Source organism: Lepidochelys olivacea (genome assembly GCF_965140295.1).
Source record: "Lepidochelys olivacea isolate rLepOli2 genome assembly, chromosome: 1".
Lineage (NCBI taxonomy): Eukaryota > Metazoa > Chordata > Testudines > Cheloniidae > Lepidochelys > Lepidochelys olivacea.
The window spans coordinates 114971527-114995529 of record NC_140411.1 but is presented as its reverse complement, the minus strand read 5'-3'; the positions used below and the strand labels follow the sequence as shown (position 1 = coordinate 114995529).

The 24003-nt window shown below is 43.7% G+C and overlaps 1 protein-coding gene across 5 annotated transcripts in view; it reads left to right on the top strand.

Annotated features, from left to right (window-relative positions):
- Window positions 1-24003, top strand: part of LIMS1 (LIM zinc finger domain containing 1) — a 140276-nt gene extending 116273 nt beyond the window's left edge. For 3 of the 5 annotated variants that reach the window (XM_084617544.1, XM_084617545.1, XM_084617543.1), the window contains exons 4-10: window positions 569-689; window positions 2781-2930; window positions 5621-5771; window positions 8287-8379; window positions 9754-9802; window positions 13623-13698; window positions 22992-23984. In XM_084617544.1, the coding sequence (XP_084473670.1) occupies window positions 569-689; window positions 2781-2930; window positions 5621-5771; window positions 8287-8379; window positions 9754-9802; window positions 13623-13698; window positions 22992-23106 (755 nt within the window). In that variant the 3' untranslated portion in view covers window positions 23107-23984. Of the gene's footprint in view, window positions 1-568; window positions 690-2780; window positions 2931-5620; window positions 5772-8286; window positions 8380-9753; window positions 9803-13622; window positions 13699-22991 lie in introns of all 5 variants that reach the window. The other 2 variants (XM_084617541.1, XM_084617542.1) reach the window with 2 other exon arrangements.

Here is a 24003-nt window from a genome sequence, read left to right as displayed (position 1 = left end):
AGTATAAATAAAAACAAAAATCCTGCTAATCTGCTGGTTTACTCAGAGAAGAAAGGAGAAAGTAATTAGGAAAAAGTTATGCAGAATAAAGAACTGCATGAATACCAAAACAGCATAAGAGATCAGATGACTGAAAAAGGTGAGGGATGGAAAAAGAAAAACTCAGATATACAGAAAATGAAGTGTATGAAGAAGGGTGGGTAAATGAAGTGTTAGCTAGAAGGGGAAGTGCTTTGTTAGTAAGAAGAAAAGGAGTACTTGTGGCACCTTAGAGACTAACCAATTTATTTGAGCATGAGCTTTCGTGAGCTACAGCTCACTTCATCGGATGCATACCGTGGAAACTGCAGCAGACTTTATATACACACAGAGTAAGGGAATTTGCTTTGGATTTTTAGCCAAGAATAAGGTTGAGAACCAGAGCCCTTGGAGCCATATACCTGAACCCGCAAGCTGGGAGTTTTTGTTTTTTTTTACTTTGTCTGATACAGTGTTACTTAAAGCACTTTGGTATTTAGAACAACTTTTGTTTTATTTTTTAACATCCAGATATTTTATTTACCTACAGGTGAGTTCATTATCGGTCGTGTTATTAAAGCTATGAATAATAGCTGGCATCCAGAATGCTTCTGCTGTGACATCTGCCAACAAGTACTGGCAGATATTGGATTTGTCAAGAACGCTGGCAGGTAGATCTTCACCCCCTTCTGTATTGGTCGTAAGCAAAATGAAGTGATGATGGGGTTTACAGTTTATTAAGGCTTCTAAAAATCTTCAGCTGACATGATGTAACCTCTTTAATAAAACACAGTTAAAGGAGTAACTAAAGTATCTCTGTTTACGTGTAAGGTGCCCTTATGGGGCAGGGGTTCAAGCAAGTCTGATCTGCAGAGAACACAGCTCAAAAATGAAATGTAAATATTAAATATTGATTTTTTTTTTAATACTTACAAAAACATTTAAAGAATGTTCCACTACACCTTCAGACTTTCCATCAAGGTCACCTTCTGGGTATATCTGTTACCTTACGTCACTGAGTGCCAGTGGTACTTTGAGATATAATAGGGGAGAACATTTTCAAAGTAGTGTACCAGAGATAGATAAATGTACCCCATTAATTCTTTTACATGATGTCAGATTTTTTCTGGTGTGATTCCAGCAACTTATGCGTCACAACCAGTGGTGCTGAGATACTAAAAATTTAGATAAAAGTGTACACACCTACCTTGCACCACTTTGGAATTCTGATGGCACCTCTCCAGAATAAAGTGCATTGCTACAAGTCAGTGCTTTTTATTTTCTGTTTTAATGCTTTTTTGTGTGTGAATTTTACCTGACTGAGATGATTTTATATTAGGGAGCCTGGAAAAAGCAGTAGTTTGGTTCATACATAAAAATGTTGCTCTTCTTTGCAAGCTCTTTCAAGGCCATTGTGGGCCACATTGTGATACCCTTACTCTGACTTATTAGCAGCACCTTACTCCTGGAGTAGTCCCCTTAAATTCAGTGGGACTATTCCTAGAGTAAGATATTTTTCAATGTGAGTAAATGTCCTGGGCCACTATCTCGCAAACAGAAACATGCTTAACTTTAAGCATGTGACTTCAAATGGTAAAAGTGACATTCGTACATAAGTGTAGAATCAGAGCCTAAGTGAGCATATAGCTTCCCATCTAAACTTCCGTGATTCACAGAGTAAAACACTTGGCAACAAAAATCTTTAGCAAATTCTAATTCCTTTTTTACTTTTACATGTACATTAAATGCAAGAGAACAGAAGAATGAGCCTCTGGGCTGGATGGAAGTAAACTGACTATTTTTTCCCCTCTCTTGAGCTTGGGTTTCTCATAAGGGTACTGTTTATATGATTTATTCAAATAACAGATTGAATTGAGATCCTAATAGATTTTTGTTTGTGTTTTATTGTGTAGTAAGATTCCAAAAAGTATTTGTCATAAATATAAAGGGAAGGGTAAACACCTTTAAAATCCCTCCTGGCCAGAGGAAAAACCCTTTCACCTGTAAAGGATTAAGAAGCTAGGATAACCTCGCTGGCACCTGACCAAAATGACCAATGAGGAGACAAGATAATTTCAAAAGCTGGGGGGAGGGAGAAACAAAGCCTCTCTCTCTGTCTGTGTGATGCTTTTGCTGGGGACAGAACAGGAATGGAGTCTTAGAACTTAGTAAGTAATCTAGCTAAATATGCGTTAGAGTTTGATTTCTTTAAATGGCTGAGAGTATAAGCTGTGCTGAATGGAATGGATATTCCTGTTTTTGTGTCTTTTTGTAACTTAAGGTTTTGCCTAGAGGGATTCTCTGTGTTTTGAATCTAATTACCCTGTAAGGTATTTACCATCCTGATTTTACAGAGGTGATTCTTTTTACTTTTTCTTCAATTAAAATTCTTCTTTTAAGAAACTGAATGCTTTTTTCATTGTTCTTAAGATCCAAGGGTTTGGGTGTGTGGTCACCTATGCAAATTGGTGAGGATTTTTATCAAACCTTCCCCAGGAAAGGGGTGTAAGATTGGGGAGGATTTTGGGGGGAAAGATGTTTCCAAATGGACTCGTTCCCACTAACCGGTGTTAGACGTTTGGTGGTGGCAGTGAAAGTCCAAGGGCAAAAGGTAAAATAGTTTGTACCTTGGGGAACCTAAGCTGGTAAAAGTAAGCTCAGGAGGTTTTCATGCAGGTCCCCACATCTGTCCCCTAGAGTTCAGAGTGGGGAAGGAACCTTGACAGTATTTATTACTGTCACTGTTTTTTCTCTGTTTTTAGGCATCTTTGCCGTCCTTGTCACAACCGGGAGAAGGCCAGGGGTCTGGGAAAATACATCTGCCAGAAGTGCCATGCCATTATTGATGAACAACCGCTCATATTCAAGAATGATCCCTATCATCCTGATCATTTCAACTGTGCCAATTGCGGGTAATAGTATTTTATAGAAGAAAAAAACCTTAAGAAAATGTTGATTTTCATTTGTTTTGTCTGTTTAAATCTAAAGTCAGCTGTATTGATGTAATCCACATTATCAGAGTGTGATTCTTTGTCCCCTCTAGTAGCTAGACCATGTACGGAAGTTTGAGTCTGCCATTACCTCTGGACTCATGGACTTGATCCTTTAGCTCAAACAGTAGAGGCTCCTAGATTACAGAAATCTGGGGTTCAGTGCTCTCTCAGACAAGCTTTAATGAAAGCTGAGGTTCTGGAGAACAAGATGGTATCTTGGGAGAGGTTGTAGTAACATTGTGTGTATTTCCAATTCTATCTCTGGGCACAGATGAGGGTTTCAGTAGTGAGGAAAGGACAGATTTTGGTAATACTACAAGAAACAGAAGTGACCAGATTTACTGAGAGACTGGATGCAGGGGAGAACAGGAGAGAGGAGCTGAAGATGACACTAAAGTTGCATTCCTTGGAGGATAATCCAGTTACAAGTGACAAAAGAGATAGAGGATGAAGTGGAGAGGAATTAAGAGGAAAGATGAGAATTTCATGTTGGAAAGAGATTGAGTCTGAAATGGTGATAGAAGATGTGAGACTGGACAGAACCTCACCTCATGCAATCCTTTAAAATAATCAAACCATTTGTAACAGTGAGGGTAATAAACCACTGGAACAGTGTTCTGGTTCACTTGAAATGGTATCAGATTTATCAGTGATCTGATTTACAGACACTCATGTATGTATGGCACATAATATTGACTAGGATTTAAGATTATAAGCATTGTGGTCTGAAGGAATTAAAAAGTCAAAATGCCCAAAACCGTAGGCTGAATGAACTGCTATTTAGCAGTAATCTTAATTATAAACTAAGAAATCTAAGTGAATTTTCTATTTTTCTTCACTTGTTTAAAAAAAATAAAAAGTGCAGCCCCTTCACCTCCCCCACTTGCTTCCCTCTTTTGCTGCTTAACTTATTCCTCTGCCTCCTCTAGTTTTTAAAAGCAAATTGTAAATTCTTCCCTATTCTTTCTTTGAAACAATGTGTCTTCAGCTGTGGCAGCTGGTCCTTGTCTTCAGGGCTGAACCACTTCCCCAATTTTTACAGGCTGTGATGGCAGCTGTGTTGACACTATACAGCAGAACCCCTATAGCTCTTGGGGCAATTCTGAGGAGAGAGTGTTTCTGCTTCAAATAGCTCCTCGGAGAATCTGTGGATTTTCGAAGTGGCCTCTGCAGCAGCTGGAAAAGGCAATTTTCCATCCCCTGGAGGGACTAAAGCTTGCATGGATATTGTGGGTAAACACAGATTTTCCCCCAGTTTTCCATGTCCTGCACAGAGATGCTGGATTGGAGGTATTATGGGAGATAACACAGGCGCACTAGTTTGTAGCTGACCATCCAGTAATTTGGTGGTAGGGAAGTTTTCACTTTAGATATTTAGTGCCACAGCAAAGATCAGTTTAAAAAGAATCTGTAATCCTAAATCAAGAGCAACCAAATGAGACCATCACTGATTATACAGTTTGAATCTCTCTAGTCTGGCACTCTCTGGTCCGGCAACATCCATGGTCCGGCATGATTTTGTAACATTGTTTGTAAATTGTGTAACAATACTAACACTTTGTTATGAAGAGAGCTGGTAAGCCTTGTCTAGGCAGTGTTGCAAGCATTGTTGCATTTATTCGCCTCCCTGAGATAAAAAATAAAAAGAGACCCGCTCGCTAAAATATTGACCTTCCGTGGTTCGGCAAATTCTCTGGTTCAGGACCTGAGGGTCCCGGACTAAAGAGGTTCAACCTGTAGTCCGTTTTAAAGCTTAATTCTGACAATGTCATTTTTACTGTTCTTAATAACATCATTATTCAGATTTATCATCCAATTTAGTGGTTAAAACAAAGAAGCGTACAGAGATTCTGAGATAGTAAGAATATACATGACTGTCACATATAGGTGCATATTTTTCTTTATCCCTAAACCCTGTAAAGGCATGCATGATTGACTTGGCCTAGAGCACTAAATTCCAGGCTCAATTACACTGATGTTAATCCACAGGAAATCAGATGACTGTAGTGGATTACACCAGTGTCACTGAGAACAGAAGTTAGCCCAGTGTATCTAGGACCTTGTCTACACTAACGAGGGAAGTCAATCTAAGTTACGCTAGTTAAGTTAGGTAAATTATGTAGCTGAAATCGAGGTAGCTTAGATTGATTTACAGTGGTGTCTACACCACGGTATGTCGGCGGGAGGCGCTCTCCCATCAGTTTATCCACGTCTTCACCAGACCCACTAAATCAATGCTGCTGCATCAATCGCAGCTGCACCGATTTAGACCATAGTGAAGACAAGCCCTAGATCTTGCAAATGTTCACTGTAGATGGCATGTAAGAAAATGATGAAACTCTTATAAATCAGATATTTAGAGAAAGTAAAAAACTTAATGCATAATACTTATCACACATCCAGCCAAACATTCAATCTTCAAGATAAAATCCAATGAACCAGGCTATTTTGAACACTAGTGTCCAAATCCCATAATGGAGTGTAAATAAAACTTTTGAAATAAATTCATAAAAATAAAGTCATGCCTTCAAAACCACGCATTAACTAAAATTGTTCTCTGTATTCTCAGATTCTTTGTGATCATGTTTGATTCATTAATTTTTGAACAGGAAGGAACTTACTGCTGATGCTCGTGAGTTGAAGGGAGAATTATATTGTTTACCATGCCATGATAAAATGGGTGTCCCCATCTGTGGAGCATGTAGGAGACCAATTGAAGGACGAGTGGTGAATGCTATGGGGAAACAGTGGCATGTGGAGGTAAATGTCAGAGTGTATTATATTTTATAAATATTGGCATGAATATACTAGGTCTGGAATTTTATGGGTCAGTTTCAATCGAAAGGATTAGAAAATTCTACAGAAATGGTTGGTAAAGTAAGTTGTAGAGCATGTCTTCAGTTGTAATCACACACACAGTTTATTTCATTTTGAAAAATTCTGCATTTTGAGAGTGATTCCCTATATTTCAGATGAGAAATAGTTGTAGAACTCAAAATATCTCTTTAATCAACAACTTTTTAAGTTGATCAACAGAAACTTTTTAAGTGTCTATATACACGAGAACACTGTCACGAAGGTATGGTTTAGCTGCCACAAATTTCCTGTGTGGTCTTGGGCAAATTATTATCCCCATTTTACAGATGGAGATGCAGACACAGAGAGATTAAATATTGACATTGCCTACTTTCCAGGTTGTGTATCAAGTTAAGTTCACTGTTCAAAAAGGTGCTTTGAGATCCTTGGAAAGCGCTATAGAAGTGCAAAGTATTATACAGAAATGTAGTAATATTTTGCATAAATACTATTCATTACAAACTGGAGAGTTGGTTTGAAATAAATAAGATTAAATTCAGTAATGACAAATGCAAAGTGCTGCACATAGGAAGGAATAATTAATTGTACAACTACAAAATGGGAAATGACTTCCTACAAAGGAGTACTGCAGAAAAGTATCTGGGGTTTATAGTCGATCATAAACTAAATATGAGTCAACAATGTAATACTGCTGCAAAAAAGCAAACAGCATTCTGGGATGTATTAGCAAGAATGTTGTAAGCAAGACATGAGAAATAATTATTTCACTCTACTGATAAGGCCTCAGTAGAAGTACTGGGTACAGTTCTGGAAACTTCAGGAAACCACACTTCAGGAAAGATGTGGACAAATTAGGGAAAGTCCAGAGGAGAACAACAAAATCAATTAAAGATCTAGAAACTATGACCTATGAGGAAAGGTTGAAACAATTGGGTTGTTGTTTGGAGAAGAGAAGACTGAGAGGCACATGTTAAGTCTTCAAGTACATAAAAGGTTGCTGTACAGGGGGAGAGGGGGAGATAAATTTTTCAGTCAGCAAACCTCTGAGTGCGACCCACCCCTTATAAATTAAAAACCTTTTTTTATATTTAACACTATTATAAATGCTGGAGGCGAAGTGGAATTTGGGGATGGAGGCTGACAGCTCGTGACCTCCACGTAATAACCTCGCGACCCCCTGAGGGATCACGACCCCCAGTTTGAGAACCCCTGGTCTAAAGGGACAGTGAAAGATAACTATAAAGTTTTAGATCCCAGAAAAAGCATTCAGTTTTTCTGATCAATCAAAAATAGGTGAATACCCCCACCTACAGGTCAAAACCCAGAAGTATTGTCATTACCATAGAAGCCCACAGTGCGGCAAACCCTTTTCTCACGCTGTGTCAAATGCTGTGCCCAGCACATGCAACATTTATATTTGAATTCTGTTCAGTCAGTTTTCAGTCTAAGACTTCTGTGGTAGGGGTCCGCAAATGAAAAAGGGTTGAAGACCATTGGTTTAGACATTAGGAAAATCTTCCGAAGTAAGAGTAGTTAAGCACTGAAGCAAATTACCTAGGGAGGTTGTGGAATCTCTATCATTGAAGGTTTTTAAGAACAGATTAGACAAACACCTGTTAGGGATGGTCTAAAGCTAATTAGTCCTGTCTCAGTGCAAGGGGCTAGACCAGATGACCTATTAAGGTCCTTTCCAGTCCTACATTTCTATGATTCTGTTACAGAGTTCAATAATACTACTTTGCCATCTATGACACCTTCTATTTGAACATCTTAAAGCATTTCACAAACAATTGTTGAGCATTTCAAAGAAGTGCAGGAGATTTAGCCATGAATCTTTCATGAAATTTAATGGAATATATGTAGCTAAATCCTTTAAACTTGCTTTGAAAATCTCAATCAATAAATTTATCCTTACACCACATTCTGGTGAGTATTATGCCCATCTTATGGATGGGAGAATTGAGGCAAAAAGAAATTAAGTGACTCCAAAGGGGCAGGGTCATAAATGGAACCCAAATCTGCTTACTCCCGCTCCCTTAATCACAAGATCATCCTTCCTCCTCAGATATCTTAAAATAAATAAATAAATAAAAAACACACCACCATTGACCAGGTTATTGTGATTGCCAAACAGTAAGCGTAGCAATAAAGTTTCTTTAAGTTAGTTTAAATTTTCCATGATATCAATGCAGTTTATCAACTAATAATGAATCCAAAATCTTTTCTTCAGTTTATTTTTTTCTTCAGTGTATTTTCTTTAAAATTTAAGACTTTAAAATGAGCAATATTTTGTTTTTTTTAATGTTTTAAATCTACAAGTAATAAAAGTGTTTCTAATTTTAAAGAAGGCATTACGAGCAGACTGTCCTTCGATAATGCTCAGTCCTGAGTATCTGTTTCCAAAGAAATGCCATTAACTCAACCAATCCAGAGATAATTTATATCATTTTCTTTGCAGCATTTTGTTTGTGCAAAGTGTGAAAAGCCATTTCTTGGTCATCGTCACTATGAGAGGAAGGGCTTGGCATATTGTGAAACCCATTACAATCAGGTAAGGTTGAATTTTGTATCTTAGCCATTAATAAATTCATGATTCATCAACTCACTTATATCTGTAGGAGAGAAAAATATTAACACGAAGGGACTAGTTTTGCCTTCTGACAACCATCTGTGTCTTGAAAAGTAGTGTCCGTAGTATTGTAATTCCTTAAACGTTTTAACATATTTCTGCAAATGGTTCAAGTATTTAAAAACAAAACTATTAAAGACTTAACAAAACATTCAGTATATACTCGGCATTCAAATCCATAATTACTAATGACTGTAGGACTGTTGCCTGTGAACTTTGTAATATCTGCAAGGTCAGTGCACCTGTTCAGTGCTGCTAATGACACCCAACTTTTCCAAGAATCTAAGGAAAATTTGTCACTCAGTGTCTAGGGTTTAACACTAGGCCTTAGTTAATAGAGTGGCTTTCCTTACAGCTGGTACCGCACGATGATATGACTCTACATGAAGATATGCTGTGTAACCCAGCTTGACTCACTTTTTCTCCATCTAAGACTGCAAATACCAAATGCATTTGTCAGAGAACACCACCTAGTGACTATTTTCATTTTCATACATGGATTATAGTCAATGTTCCTTTCCCCTACAGACCCCTTTTTTATAGTCACTTAGATACCACAGCAAGGAGCGTAGTTTAAACATACAAAAGATTTTTTGTGAGTGTATTCTGTTAACTGTTAAAATAAACTTGTTGCAACTATTTTAAACATGAGCGAACTGCAAAGTGTCACATGCACACACCTTTTGGCACTTAAAAAATGGGTAATAAGCTCCATAGTTCTATGGCATGTATTAATTACAGATTCCTGATTATTCAGTTTTGAAGGTTTGATGTTTGAAATGTTGATAGTATAGCTGTAAATAAGAAATGCCATAACACTACAGATGTTACATAAAATTTGGGCCAAAAGTAGAGTGGGAGGGTGGATGGGTGTGTACATAAAAATTGAAACTAAGCAACAGAAACAGCAAGGCATTGTTCTAGTCATGCAGGAGAACCTGAAAGTTCAAATTGACTAGAAACAAGTGATATACAAAAGTGAAACTGTCTAGCTTAATTTTCCAAGATGAAAGAAATGCAAAAAGGAAACAAAACATAATTAGTAGAGAAGAAAACATAAATTAAACATTATTTTTCATGTTTAATAATGAAGGGTCTTATTTGTAATGGGAATGGATAGGTGACTTTAGGGAAAAAAAGAATTAAGTAATTTGACAATAGGCATTCCTTTAATCTTACGGAGTTTGTCAGAAAAGTTGCTATGTCCATATGCGGAGTTGCAATTATTTTGTTTCTAAAATTCTACCCAGGGTAAGTTTTTAAAGTTAAAAATTCATATTTTCCCCCTATCTACAGCTGTTTGGTGATGTTTGTTTCCACTGTAATCGTGTGATTGAAGGAGATGGTAAGCATTTCTTAAATTGCATTTTTTTTTGTCACGTCACTTCAGTAGGAATCACTTACTAAAAGAGGTACCAAGGAAAGGGAAGACTAGTGTTGAATCCCTTTAGAAATGCTGATTCCCATAATGCCTTTTTATAAATTCTTCAGAGTTTCTGTGAGTGAAATAAGAGAGTAAAACGGTAAGGCCCCAATCCTTTAGTGAGTTTTACACAGGCAGCTTCCTTTACATGTGTGGAGCCCCACTGACTTTAATAGACCTTGATGCAGGTACAATAATCTACATGCATGCACCTCATTACAGAATTAGGGCCTAAGGGCCTGATTTTTAAAGGTATTTAGGTGCCTAAAGAGGCAGATAGGTGCCTAGTGGGATTTTCAAAAACTCATAGGCACCTAATTTCCATGATTTTAATGGAAATTAGGCACCTAGGAGCTTTGAAATCCCACTAGGTTGCTATCTGCATCTTTAGGTACCTACATATTTTATTAAAAAAAAATAAAATCTGGCCTTAAGTCTGTAGAAGTGATGCTGTCACAAACGCTGCCAAAGGATTAGCATTCAGCAAAACAATTGTGTCTATAAAGACAATCCAGAAGCCCATTAACCTGGAGTGTGGCTGTTGACAACCAACTGGGACAGGATGGTAGAGAAAGCAGATAGTTTTGTATTGCCTCATATTAAATTAATACCTACCTTACAACAACACCTAGCTGAACCAATACCATGTACCAGTAATAGCACCAGCTAAACCAAAACCAGTAATCAAATGGGATAAGGCCCAGACACTTTAAAAGGACATCATGGATTATAATCATGACACTAAAGGATGAGCTCCAGATTCAGATGGTGTGATTTCCATATAGTTTCAAGTCTCCACTTTACCTATAAAACTACAATTTAGGAGTCTTCTTGAAGGAAATATTCTGCTCACCTTCATTAAAATCCTCCAAAAACAAATAAAAATCTGGTGAAACAGGTAACTTCAGCCTTGTATGATAACTAGGTACATGTTTCATATGTACACTATGTAATCTTGCTGCCTCATACTGTATGTTCTGGTTGCTAAACTGAGCAAATTGTAGTGTGTCATTTCATTGCCCTAGGGGTAATTTTTAATCATTGTTTTAAATTTATTCTATTATTCTACCAAAGAGGGAGGGATGAACATGCCAGGCAGCCAGTTAACTATAGCAGGATCTATATGGTTGTCTGCCTCAGAGGGATCATCTATGGAGCAATACATCAATTATCTATCTGATTAGGTTACCTCTGACAAACAGCAGAGTACCTTTCTCCAAAATGACACTTATTGGACAACTAGCATCCAGAAGTGCTTGCCCAACGGTGACAGCTACTATAATTGAACATGACTAGAGCTGTCTGACAATAATCAGTTTCATTCATAGTAGGCAATTGGGTTGCCAACCCTCCCGGTATCAGGCGCTATGTCCCGGAGGCTACTGCAGCCAAACTGGGAGATTTTGGCTCTAAAAGTCCGGTGGCGCAGCCCTGCCTGCCTGCCCTGGCCCTGTGTCGCTCCTGACAGTGGCCATCATGTTCCTGGGGGGCAGGGTGGGGAAGGGGGGCTCTGCGTGCTGCCCCCCCCCAGCACTGGTTCCGCAGCTCCCATTGGCGGGGAACTGTGGCCAATGGGAGATGCGAGGGTGGCGTTTGCTGGCGCAGGCAGCACGTGGAGCCCTCTGCCCCCCTCCCCACCCTCTGGGGCTGCAGAAGATGTGCTGGCTGCTTCCGGGAGCGGCGCGGGGCCAGGGCAGGCACAGAGTCTGCCTTAGCCCTGCTGTGCCGCCGGCCAGAACCTGCACCCCTCACCTCCTCCTACACCCCAATCTCCTGGCCCAGCCCTGAGCCTTCTCCAGCACCCAGACTCCCTCCCAGAGCCTGCACCCCACATCCCCTTCTGCACCCCAACCCCTTGCTCCAGGCTCAGCCTGGAGCCCCCTCCCACACTCCAAACCCCTCTGCCCCAGCCCAGAGCCCGCACACCAACCCTTTGCTCGAGGCCAGTGAAAGTGAGTGAAGGTGGTGGATAGCAAGCGCAGGAAATAGGGAGGAATGGAGTGAGCGGGAAGGGGCGGGGCAAGGGTATTTGAGTTTTTGTGATTAGACAGTTGGCAACCCTAGTAGACAACCTTGGGTGCATTTTTATAGTGGAGCAGCACCTGTTGATCTGAACTAAGAAGAGGAAATAGACCATTTTTTGGCCAGGGAAGAGGTAGAAGGTGTTGGGATCTTCATTTGAATATTCAAATGGACCAACACCAGAATTCAGCCAAAGATTTCTTTATTAATCCAAAGACTAAATTGGCTTTTATATGGTTATCTAAGTATCAGTTAGCTAAACTTCGTTTAGTAAACCTAACATGTACCCATATAACAGCTATCAGGCCTACAACAGGATTAGGCCCAGAATGCTCAAACCCATACTGGCTGGCTTCAGCTAAACAAGCAGGCACTAGCATGTGGCCCCACCTAGTCCCTTCCCTCTTTTATATCTTACAATAAACAGGCCTACATATCTGACGTCACTGAGTTTTAGGTATCCACTTTTGTCAAAACTGGTTAGAACAGGGGTGGGCAAACTATGGCCTGGGGGACGCATCCTGCCCTTCAGATGTTTTAATCTGGCCCTTGAGCTCCTGCCGGGTAGCGGGCTCTGCATGCTGCCTCCGCCTCAAGCGCTGCCACCGCAGCCAATGGGAGCTGCAGGGGCAGTGCCTGCAGACGGGGCGTGCGTAGAGCTCCTTGGCCACACCTCCATGTAGGAGCCAGAGGGGGACATGCCGCTGCTTCTGGGAGCTGCTTGAGGTAAATGCCACCCAGAGCCTGCATCCCTGACCCGCTCCAGCGCCCCAACCCCCTGCCCCAGCCCTGATCCCCCTACTGTCCCCCAAACCCCTCGCTCCCACCCTCCTACACCCCAGAGTCTGCACACCCAGCCAGAGCCCTGCCCTCTCTCCCCACCCCGCCACCCTCTGCCCCAGCCCAGAGCCCCATTCTGCACCCTGAACTCCTCATTTCTGGCTCCACCCAAGAGCCCGCACGCCCAGCCAGAGCCCTCACCCCCTCCCACACCCCAACTCCCAATTTCGTGAGCATTCATGTTCCACGATACAATTTCCATACCCAGATGTGGCCCTCGGGCCAAAAAGTTTCCCAACCCCTGGGTTGGAACTATGCTTGACCAGTTTGCTGGCAAATGCCCAGGAACTTCAAGGACTTCCCTCACAATACTTCACTCATCTCTATCACATCTGCAAAAGTCCCAGAAACTTCTTCTCCCATGAATCATTCCTTGCTAACAAAGGCTCTAAGTTTCATTTCTCTAAGTTTCATTTTGTTCTTTTTCCTAATAAAGCATGCTTTAGGAGGTGTCATTTCTTAATTCTCAGCAAGCCTATGTAAAGGAAGCAGAATCGAAAGAGATAATAAGGAAGAGGAAGTAGAGATTAACATAAACAAAGGGGGAAAGAAAGGCAATTTTGATTCGAGATCAAAATGGAGCTCTTCCAGAGCAGAGCTATCACAAAACAAAGAGCATAGCTAAAAGTTAAGCATCAGCATAAACACTGAAGTAATTTAGAGGCATCTATGCCTCCTACACAGTATATGTGTATGTCTCTCTCCTTGCCCTCACTTCATTTTCCTTATTATGGTCCATAATTTTATCCCTAGTTGAGAAACAAGTTTAAAAATAATCACCTTTTGCTGTATGTCTTATGAATGTGTGAATTTCAGAAGTTTTTAACAAATGCCTTTGTTTACTGAACTGCTAATATTGTCTTTTTCCCCCTCCCCCTAGTTGTCTCTGCTCTGAATAAGGCATGGTGTGTGAACTGTTTCGCTTGTTCCACTTGCAACACTAAGTTAACACTCAAGTAAGTTTTTCAGATAGTTTAAGAAGATGGAAAACAGTTATGATCTCTTCAGAACAGATCAATAGTCACCTTTCAAGCACAGCTGTTATAGTCATAGTTTAACTGTAATGGTATAGAACAAGGGTCTCAAACTCATGGCCCGCAGGTCATCTGCGACCTGCAAACCTCCCCAATGTGGCCTGCGGGGCTCCAGCAGTTTTGGGGCCGGGTCTCTCCCTTGGCCCCACCTGCCGCCCCCAGGCGCTCCCCCTCCCCAGGCGATTTACAATGGCCCGGGGCCCCGGCAGTGCAGCAGAGCTGAGCGGAGTCTGCCAGCCCCTCCCTGCGGCCCCGGGATGGGGCGGGGCTGTGCCTCTGTGCGCTGCCCCCACCCCAAGCGCCCCTGCGGCCAGTGAGAAGCTGCGGGGGTGGTGCCTGGGGGCAGCAGAGCGTGGAGGCCCCCCAGCCCGCTCCGCCTTGGAGCCCCAGGTAAGTGCTGCACCTCCCGATCCCCGCCCAGAGCTGCACCCCCACCCCCTGCGTCAGCCCAGAGCCTGCACCTAGCACCCAAACTCTATCCCAGAGCCTGTACCCCAGACCCTCTCTCCCACCCAAACTCCCTCTCAGAGCCCAATCTCTCACCCCTTCTACACCCAAACTCCCTCCCAGAGCCTTCACCCCAATCCCCTACCCCAGACCTCCTCCCCCACCCAAACTCCCTCCCAGAGCCTTAGGCAGGTGGGGGGCAGAGTTTTTTTTTGGGAGGGGGGGCGGGTTCTGGGCGGCATGAGTGACATTATTGGCCTGCTGGGAGGATCTGAAGACTGGCCCTAAGGTAAATTGAGCTTGAGACCCCTGGTATAGAACATTTATAGACAACTTCTTGTAAATGATATATGTGTTTGTTCCTGTTGCTCCATTTACTACTTTAAAATCTATTTTTTCTTTGTGTTCAATTCTTCTTTCAGCTATGACTTACTCTTAAACCTTTTCCTGTTCTTTCCACTGTTTTCCTCTGTGTCTTATCTAAAGGGATAAGTTTGTTGAAATTGATCTAAAACCTGTCTGCAAACACTGTTATGAGAAAATGCCAGAAGAATTTAAACGTCGACTTGCCAAACGGGAGCGAGAAGCAAAGGATAAAGACAAGCTGAAAAAGAAAAAGCCAATCTGTTTGTAAACTTTTCTTTTCCTCCTATCACAATCTCTGCTCTTTTCTTCTTTGGTCAGTGTTTAGGACCTGTATTTTTCTTTTAGTTTTCTGCATGTGTTTGTGATAATCAAAGACAGAACAACTATTAATTTACACATATCTGTGATTTGAAATTTTGAACACTACATTTTAATATGTTAAGTTTAGGCCATTGTGCTCAGAAATTGAGCTTGAAAGGTTTCTTAAATCGCAAAATTCATAAATTTTGGACTTCTTGAAGAAAAATTCTCACCTTGCTGAACAGACTGTTTTAGACCACTGTGTAGCTATGATTTCATTCCAGCTTCCCAAATTGCATAAATTTTGTGCATATAGTTAATTACATATGCCAGTAGGCATTTGTGTGCATGCAGGCTGAATAGTTAGCTGTCCACCTGCCTATCTGCATGCTCAAATGCAGGATTATGTTTAGAAAACTTGTGGATGCAGATTTAGAAGCTAGTTTTGGAAACCTGATAGTTTTGAAATTCCACTTTTAGTCAATGCCTTGTGCTTCCATTTTAACAGTCTACAAAATGGTTTTTAAGCTAATATAAAATGTCAGTCCCTGAAAACAATATTGCATGCTGAGTACATTTTTTTGTTTTGAGACTTTTTCGCTAACATTAACATTTTACTGCATTTTTAAATTACTGTATCATAACAGCACTCAATTAGACATATAACCATAATTCAGTAGCAGAGATGGGACTATGTGAATCCACATATTCTTCTTTGAGTGCTTGCTAATGTCCATTCTATTGTAGGTGTGCGCACGCCCTTGTGTGCAGCCGTTGGAAACTTTTGCCTTAGCGGTACCCGTAGGGCTGGCTGTGCCGCCCTCTGGAGTGCCGACTCATGGTGCAGTATATCAGGCGCTGCCGGCCCTGCGCCTTCTCAGCTCCTTCTTACTGCCCATGGTGGTTAATCGGAGCACCTCTGACCCTTGCTTCGCAAGTGATCAGCAGTTTTCTTCATCTGTTTAGCCTTGTGCTTCTCTGTAAATAGTTTTAAGCGTTGTTAGTTAGTCGTTAAGTCCCCATTAAGTGTTTAGTTAGATAGTGTCCCAGCGGAAACTTGGCCCCCGGAGAGCATGCCCCAATCTCCAGGTTTCAAGCCCTGCTCATCCTGTAACAGGCCTGTGCCTGTCAGTGACCCTCACGAGCTGTTTACAGTGCCTTGGGAAAACCCATATAAAGAAGCACTGTCATATCTGCCAGAACTTTCATCCACGGACTCAGAAGGAGCATGATATCTGCCTCAGGGCCCTTCTGATGCAGGCTGCCCTGCGTCCAGCTTCAGAGCCAGTGCAGCCTGAACTGGCACCCAGTGCTTCCACTTCGGTGCGTAGCACACTTCTGGCACCAGGGTCCTTCCAGCACCAATCCCCGTCACCAATGCCAAAGAAAAAACCTAAGACCACAGCACCGGCCAAGACCGACCAAGGGGTTCCGGGTAAGGAACCCTGTTCGTGCCTTCTGTCCACTCCGGACCCGTTGAAGGGTTCGGCCACGGGGGGGTTCCTCCCCCAGAAAGGACCCGCCACTGACTCCAGGGAGCGGTAAAGGGCCTAAGCAAATGGCACAACTGGCCCCCTCCAAGGGCCTGGCACTGGGAGAGTCCACAGTGCCTCCTCTGTGTGTGGAAAGGACCCAGCTAGGGCTTCCCGTGAGGGCAAGATCGCCAGAAAGGCCTCACACAAATCAGGTGAGTGCTGCTGATCTCCAGAGCCAAGACAGAGTCAGAAGCTGCCACATTCTTGGTCTCCACGTCAGCCTAGGTCTCCAGCTAGCCACTACAAGTTACAGGCACCGTGCTCTCTATCTCCGTTGTCGCGTCGAGATTCACCCAGGTGTCGTCGATCACCCCAGTACCAGTCCTCATCCCGCTATCAGTCACCATCGCCAAGACCTTGAGGGCACTCCCCAACACGATGTCGCTTCCCCTACCCCCGGCATCAGTCAGACTGGTCCTGGCACCGGTCTCCAGCAGCAACCATGAGACGTCAGACTCAAGCCTCCACAGCCCCACCCTGGTCGCTGGAGGGAGATGAATTTTCAGGCTCAGAGGCGCAATTCAGTCCCTCGCCCAGACAGCGTGAGTGGGCTCCGGAAGGCGCATCAGCAACATCGGTGCCGACCTGGCGCGAAAGCCAGTGGCCGACCCAATGGCTGAATTGGAACACATGGGGCATTCCTATCATGCCGGTGCCCCACTCCCACCAGACCTCAGTTGCAGCATCAGAAAGACCACAGGCGGCACTCCTGGCACTTGCAGCACCGGGCTCGGTGCAGGACGTTCCAGCTACCACCTCATATGAGAAGCCAGTACCCACCCCAAGGCCTCCCTCCCCACGTAGACGGAGACGCCACCGAGGCCCCCCCAGCCACCCAGTCATCTTTCTCCTCCCCGGATGAAGCGGTAGCGGCACTGTCTAGAGGTAGCCCACTGGACAATTTCCACAAGCATCGGGCTTTGCTCCGCAGGGTGGCTGCTAACTTGGGCCTTAAAGTGGAGGAGATTGAGGAGCAGATGAATATGCTTTTTAACGTGCTCTCTGCGGCCGCCCCAACCCGGGTCACGCTCCCAATTCACAAAGGGGTGAATATTGCCAAGGCCATCTGGCAGACCCCGTTCTCCATCCCGCCCACCTCGAAAAGGATGGAAAAGAAGTACTTCATTCCTGCAAAGGGGTTCGAGTACTTATATACTCATCTGCCACCAGGTTCGTTGGTCGTGTTGGCAGCCAATGAGCAGGACAAACACGGGCCCACCAGTTCAACCCCTAAGAATAAAGAGGCGAAAAGACTAGTCTTATTTGGCCAAAAGATTTTTTCTATGGCTAGGCTCCAGTTTCGGGTGGCAAATCACTAGGCCCTCTTGGGCTGCTACAGTTTTAACTTGTGGGGCTCTCTCCTCAAGTTCAAGGACTCCATGTCCCTGGAAGCAGCCCAGAAATTCTCCATCCTGGTCGAGGAAGGGACCGTGGCTGCTCAGTCCTCTTGCCAGATGGCCTGGGATACCACCGATTCAGCTGCCCTAGTGGTTGCCTCCGTGGTGGTCATGCGGCGCAGCTCCTGGCTCCAGACCTCCGGCCTGTCCCAAGAGATGCAGGCCTCAATCCAGGACCTTCCGTTTGACGGTGTCGGCCCGGTTTCTGATCAAAGGGATGTGCGTCTGCATGACCTGTCCTACAGGACACAAAGGTGACCCTCTGCTCCCTGGGAATGCCCATGTTTCAGTTGTCTAGGCAGCTGTTCCGGCCTCCCTCACCTCCTAGGCAGTGGCAACCTCGGCAGGGGCCTACAAGGAAAAGAGACACTGTGTTCAACCGCTGCCGCCCTTCATCGTCCCAATCTCCTGCACAGCCTGGCCTGGCAAAACACCAGGGGGGCCAGAAGAGCTCATTTTGAGGGTGCGCTCGGGAGCGACACACCAGCCAACTGCCTGGATTCTTCCTGCCCCTTCCTTGACCACCTTTTCTCTGACCACTTGGCCTGGTCATGGGTTACCTTGGACCATTGGGTCCTGGACATAGTGGCTCGGGGCTACACACTGCAATTTTTGGCCACCCCTCGTTCCGCCCCCTCCCCCGCACTTCCCTATCCCTCTTCAGGGACCCTTCTCACAAGCAGCTCCTCGTTCAGGAGGTTGAGAACCTCCTACACTTGGGGGTTGTGGAGGAAGTTCCTCGGGATATGCAAGGAACAGGATTCTACTCCCGCTGCATCCTAATCCTGCAGGCAAATGGGAGGCTCAGATCCATTTTGGACCTGCGGGGCCTCAACAAGTCTCTGTTGAAGTTGAAGTTCCACGTGGTATCCCTGGCTTCCATCATCCCTTCTCTGGATCCAGGGGTCTGGTACACCGCTCTCGACTTAAAAGACACTTATTTTCATATCTCTATTTTCCTGGGACACAGACATTTCCTGCACTTTATAGTGGCAGGGCGCCACTTCCAGTTTACGGCGCTGCCCTTTGACCTGTCCTCGGCCCCCAGGGTGTTCACGTAATGCATGGCGTCGGTGGCAGCTTAACTGAGGTGTCGAGGGGTTCAGATCTTCCCATATCTTGATAATGGCTTATCAAGGGCAGGCCTTCGGAGGAGGTCCAGAGGAGGCTCGATCTGGTGCGCTCCACCTGCAACGATATGGGTCTCCTAATAAACAGAATAATCCATGTTAGCACCAGTTCAACTCATAGAGTTCATCTGTGCAGTTCTCAACTCAAGGCGGGCCAGGGCATTCCTGCCGGAAGTGCATTTTCAAACCATGTCAGACCTGATCGCTCACATACAGAGCCAACCGCTCACTATAACCCACATGTGCCTGCAACTGATGGGCCACATGCAAGTACATGGTAAGCCATGCCTGGCTTCATCTGAGGCCCCCACAAATGTTACTGGCCTCAGTCTACATTCCCAGTAGGCACCCCCTGGACTGAGTGGTCCTGGTGCTGAGTCGTGTCCTCTCACTGCTCGACTGGTGGCGGGATCCCAGGTTGGTGCTGCGGGCAGACCCTTTTGCAACCCCATCACCCTTGCTCACCTTGGTTTCAGACGCCTCAGACCTGGGCTGGGGGGCCATTGGCTGCAACATGACCTAGCCTTTCATATCAATTTCAGGGAACTCAGAGCGGTTCACCTGGCATGTTAGGCTTTCCTGCCAGGTCTATGGCCCTCTGTTAGGAAGTGCTGAGCCTTTGGGACTTTTGTGTGTGGCAGGACGTTCATTTGGTGGCCACCCACCTGCCCAGTACCAAGAACATCCTGGTGGATTGCCTCAGCAGGACCTTCTTGTCTCACCACGAATGGTCGTTCTACTCGGAGGTGGACAGCCTAGTCTTCTGAAGGTGGGGACTCCCCAGGTGGACCTGTTCATGTCCAGACAGAACAGGAAGTGCCACATGTTCTGTTCTCTGCATAGCAGGGACAGGGGCTCCCTGTGAGACGCCTTTCTGATCCCATGGTCGGGAGCACTTATGTACGCCTTCCTGCCGGTGCCACTGATCCACAAGGTCCTGCTCAAGGTGAAGTGAGACAAAGCTTCAGTCATCCTCATAGCCTCGGTGTGACCTCGGCAGCACTGGTTTGCCATGTTCCTGAGCCTTTCGGTGGCCACCCAATTACAGCTGCCTCTTCGGCCGGACCTACTGTCCCAGAACCATGGCAGTCTGCTGCACCCAAACCTGGCGGCACTGCACCCAACAGCCTGGTTTCTGCAGGGAGGAGCGGCCGTGTTCTGCCAGTGTCCATCAGGTCTTGCTGGGCAGCAGGAAGCCCCCCACTACGACTACCTATGTATCAAAATGGAAGCGGTTCCTGTGTTGGGCCACAGATTGCCATATCCTGCAGGATGTCCTGGACTATTTACTACACCTAAAGCTCCAGAACCTGTCGCTGTCCTTGATCAAGGTGCACCTGGTGGCTATTTCAACTTTCCACTCTCCGTTTCAAGGCAGGTCGGTCTTCACACATCCCATGACAGCACAGTTTCTGAAAGGTCTGGATTGCCTTTATCCGCATGTCCGCGACCCGGTCCCTTCTTGGGACCCGAACCTTGTGCTTTCCAGGCTCACAGTGCCTGCCTTTGAGCCCCTGGCTTCCTGCTTCCTTCTGCTTTTATCCTGGAATGTCTCCTTGTTGGTCACTATAACTTCAGCCTGTAGGGTGTCTGAGATCATGGCACTCACGTCCGAGTCCCCATATACCAGGGGTTCTCTAACTGGGGGTCGGGACCCCTCAGGGGGTCATGAGGTTATTACCTGAGGAGTCGTGAGCTGTCAGCCTCCAACCTAACCCCCACTTTTCCTCCAGCATTTATAATGGTGTTAAATACATAAAAATGTGTTTTTAATTTATAAGGGGGGGGGTCGCACTCAGAGGCTTGCTATGTGAAAGGGGTCACCAATACAAAAGTTTGAGAACCACTGCCATATACGATCTTCTATAAGGACAAGGTCCATCTGCGTCCACACCTGGCCTTTCTGCCCAAGGTCGACTCCCAGTTCCACGCAAGTCAGGACATATATCTTCCGGTCCTTTGCCCGAAGCCTCATGCAAGGGATGAGGAATGCAGGCTGCACACCTTGGACGTTAGGGGAGCTCTGGCCTTCTACATAGAGAGAATGAAGCTAATCCGTAAGTCTCCGCAGCTGTTTGTTGCTGTCACGGACCAAGTGAAGGGTTGTGCAGTATCCACCCAGAGGATCTCGTCCTGGATCATGGCTTGTATCCGCTACTGCTGTGAGCTGGCGAAGATGCCCCCACCACCAATTGTGACGGCCCACTTCGCTAAAGCACAGACCTTGGCGGCGGCCTTCCTCAATCAGGTGCTGATCCAAGAAATTTGCCATGCCGCATCTGGTTGTACATCCACGCTTTTGCCTTGCACTATGCGCTGATCCAGCAGGCTCAGGCTGATGCTAGTTTCGACAGTACCACAATCTGCAAGTCTCTGAACTTCAAGCCCAACTCCTGGGATTCTGCTTGTAAGTCTCCTACAATGGAATCAACATGAACAAGCACTCGATAAAGAAAAAAACGATTATCCATCGTTTTGTAACTGTTGTTCTTCGAGATGTGTTGCTCATGTCCATTCTATTACCCGTCTCCTGATCCTCTTTCGGAGTTTTCGACAAGAAGGAACCGAGAGGGCTCAGGGCCAGCGGCACCTGATATACTGCACCATGAGGGTGCCAAAGCCGGCCCTGTGGGTACCCGCTACGGCAAAAGTTTACGACGGCTGCGCACATGTGCGGGTGCACACCTACAATGGAATGGACATGAGCAACACACCTCGAAGAACAACTGTTACAAAAAGGTGGTAACTGGTTTTTGCTAACTCTGTCAAGATGCCCTCTGAATAGTAATTGACTTGTTTTTCACAGTTCATACAGAGTTTATATTTTGTTTTTTGGAGTTCTCCAAAAGTTCTCTAAAATGAGAAGGTTTTTGATTTTTTAAAATAAAGTTTATAATTCACATTGGACTGAGTCTCCTGTTACAATCCATCATATTGCTGCAAAGTGACATTGAAATTAACAGCTCCTGGAATCCCATGGGAGATCAGAAAATCATGTCCAATATGTATTGATAAACAGAAGAGTTTTACTGTTTAAATATTGAAAAGACTTGTTAAAATATCAGACACAGTCAACTTGAAAATTACTTTTCCAGCTGAAAATTTAGTATGTATTGTTTTAAGTAACTCGAGAGATTACTACAATTGAAAGAAATTAAATAGCATTTTATTTTTCTGTTTTTCCAGTTTGTTTATTGTGCATTTGATAGCAGTTAGTTTTATTGTTTTGTTGATATAGTGGCACTTCCTGTCTCATGGGCAAACTGGCTCATAACTGCCTTCTGCAGGAATTCTTCCGTTTTCCTCTGCAGCAGCTAGTACTCGCAACTGTCAGAGACAGGATACTTATATATGGCCACTGCTCTGATCCAGTATGGAAATTCATAGCATCTTCTGCCTAACAGTTCTTGCCTATACCCACATCAGATATCTGTAGGTCCTTAAGGCTGGGTGTCCACAGACTTCTGAAAATATAGCGTGTATCTTTACTGTTAGGTTTACAATTCAGTGGTTGCACAACACACAGTATTGCATAAAACAATTTTCCTCAGTAGCCAAAAGTTCTCTATTTGTTTTCCTGTACAGCTGTTTCTTTCACTTCAGCTATTTACTTTCAGGTCTCTTTCACATAAATATTGATTATATGTGCAAGGATTGGCCATCTCAATTTTTCAAAACTCAAATCTGTCACCGTTAGCAAATTCACTTGTACTTAACCTGCCAGGGCTAAAAAATAAATAAACACATATCAAAAGTCTCTCCTGAATTTGGGTTTCCCCTCTTGAAAGTTGGCACCCAGTGACAAAGCTGGGCAGTGCTAATAACAAGTATAATTATATGTAACATAAAAAATAGATTCAAGTATACATCTATATTTGTTGTCTTGCTATGTCATTTATAATCTTAACTCCATGTATATATTGAGCAAAAATACTGAAAAAGCATTATTTTGCTGCCTGTACTATGTCAATATGACATGCTGCAAGTACTCTTTGAAATCTCTTTCACAAAAGATATTTTTCCTTTTTTATCATTTGTAGGAACAAATTTGTTGAATTTGATATGAAGCCTGTCTGCAAGAAATGTTATGAGAAGTTTCCTCTGGAGTTGAAAAAAAGACTGAAGAAACTAGCTGAAACTTTAGGGAGGAAGTAAAGCCTCCTTCTAATCCTCCTGTGCAAAAATGAGAAAAAATTACAGATATTACTTGACTTTTATTTTATTTTTCTTTGAGGCTTGCAATCAGCAATATGTACGCAAAGAAAATGAGTTTCCTTGATGCATGACTACCTTCATACTAAAGTACTTTCCTCTTATCGCCCGCAAAAATGCATCTAAAAACCCTCTACATTTTATATAAACCTCATAACTAGCAAAAACAAAATATATCTTCAATTCTGTATTTGACATTTACATTTATACATATTTGTTGATATGTAGATTGTACTTGCATAGTAAATTGCGGATACAAATTCATGTTAAACTCTTACGTCTCTGGTACTGCAGTTGGATCTGCCTTGTACCCAGATTTCAGTGGGATTCTGTGCAGACATAAGATCTGCTTGTGCATATCCTGCAGTGACTTAACAGATGAGCCTAGCTTTCTGTACACAAATAGTGCCGTTGAAGTTAATGGTAATACTTGTGCATAGAATTAAGCACATTTGTAAGTCATGAAGTGACTGTAGCATCACTTTTTATGGAACTATTTGTTTTTAGATTCAGATCCATGTAGTCATTATGAAGCCTTATTTTAAATGTATCTGAAGAAAGTCAAACTTCTAAGTGCAACCACTGCAAAAGTGTAGTGCCTTTAATAGATAAATCTTACATAATTAATCTTTGTATATCAGACTTAAAAGTTGTAATGAAAATATAGAAAACTTATTCCTGTTGCAAGAAATATGCATATTCAGAGCTACCTGAATTTTGCTATGTTCCGTTCAAAATAATCCAGTAACATTCATGAGTGTTTTTGTATTTTACTTACATTTTGTGCCTTATTCTTCTGTATCTTTTACAACAGTATTCAAAAACACTGATGCATTAAAT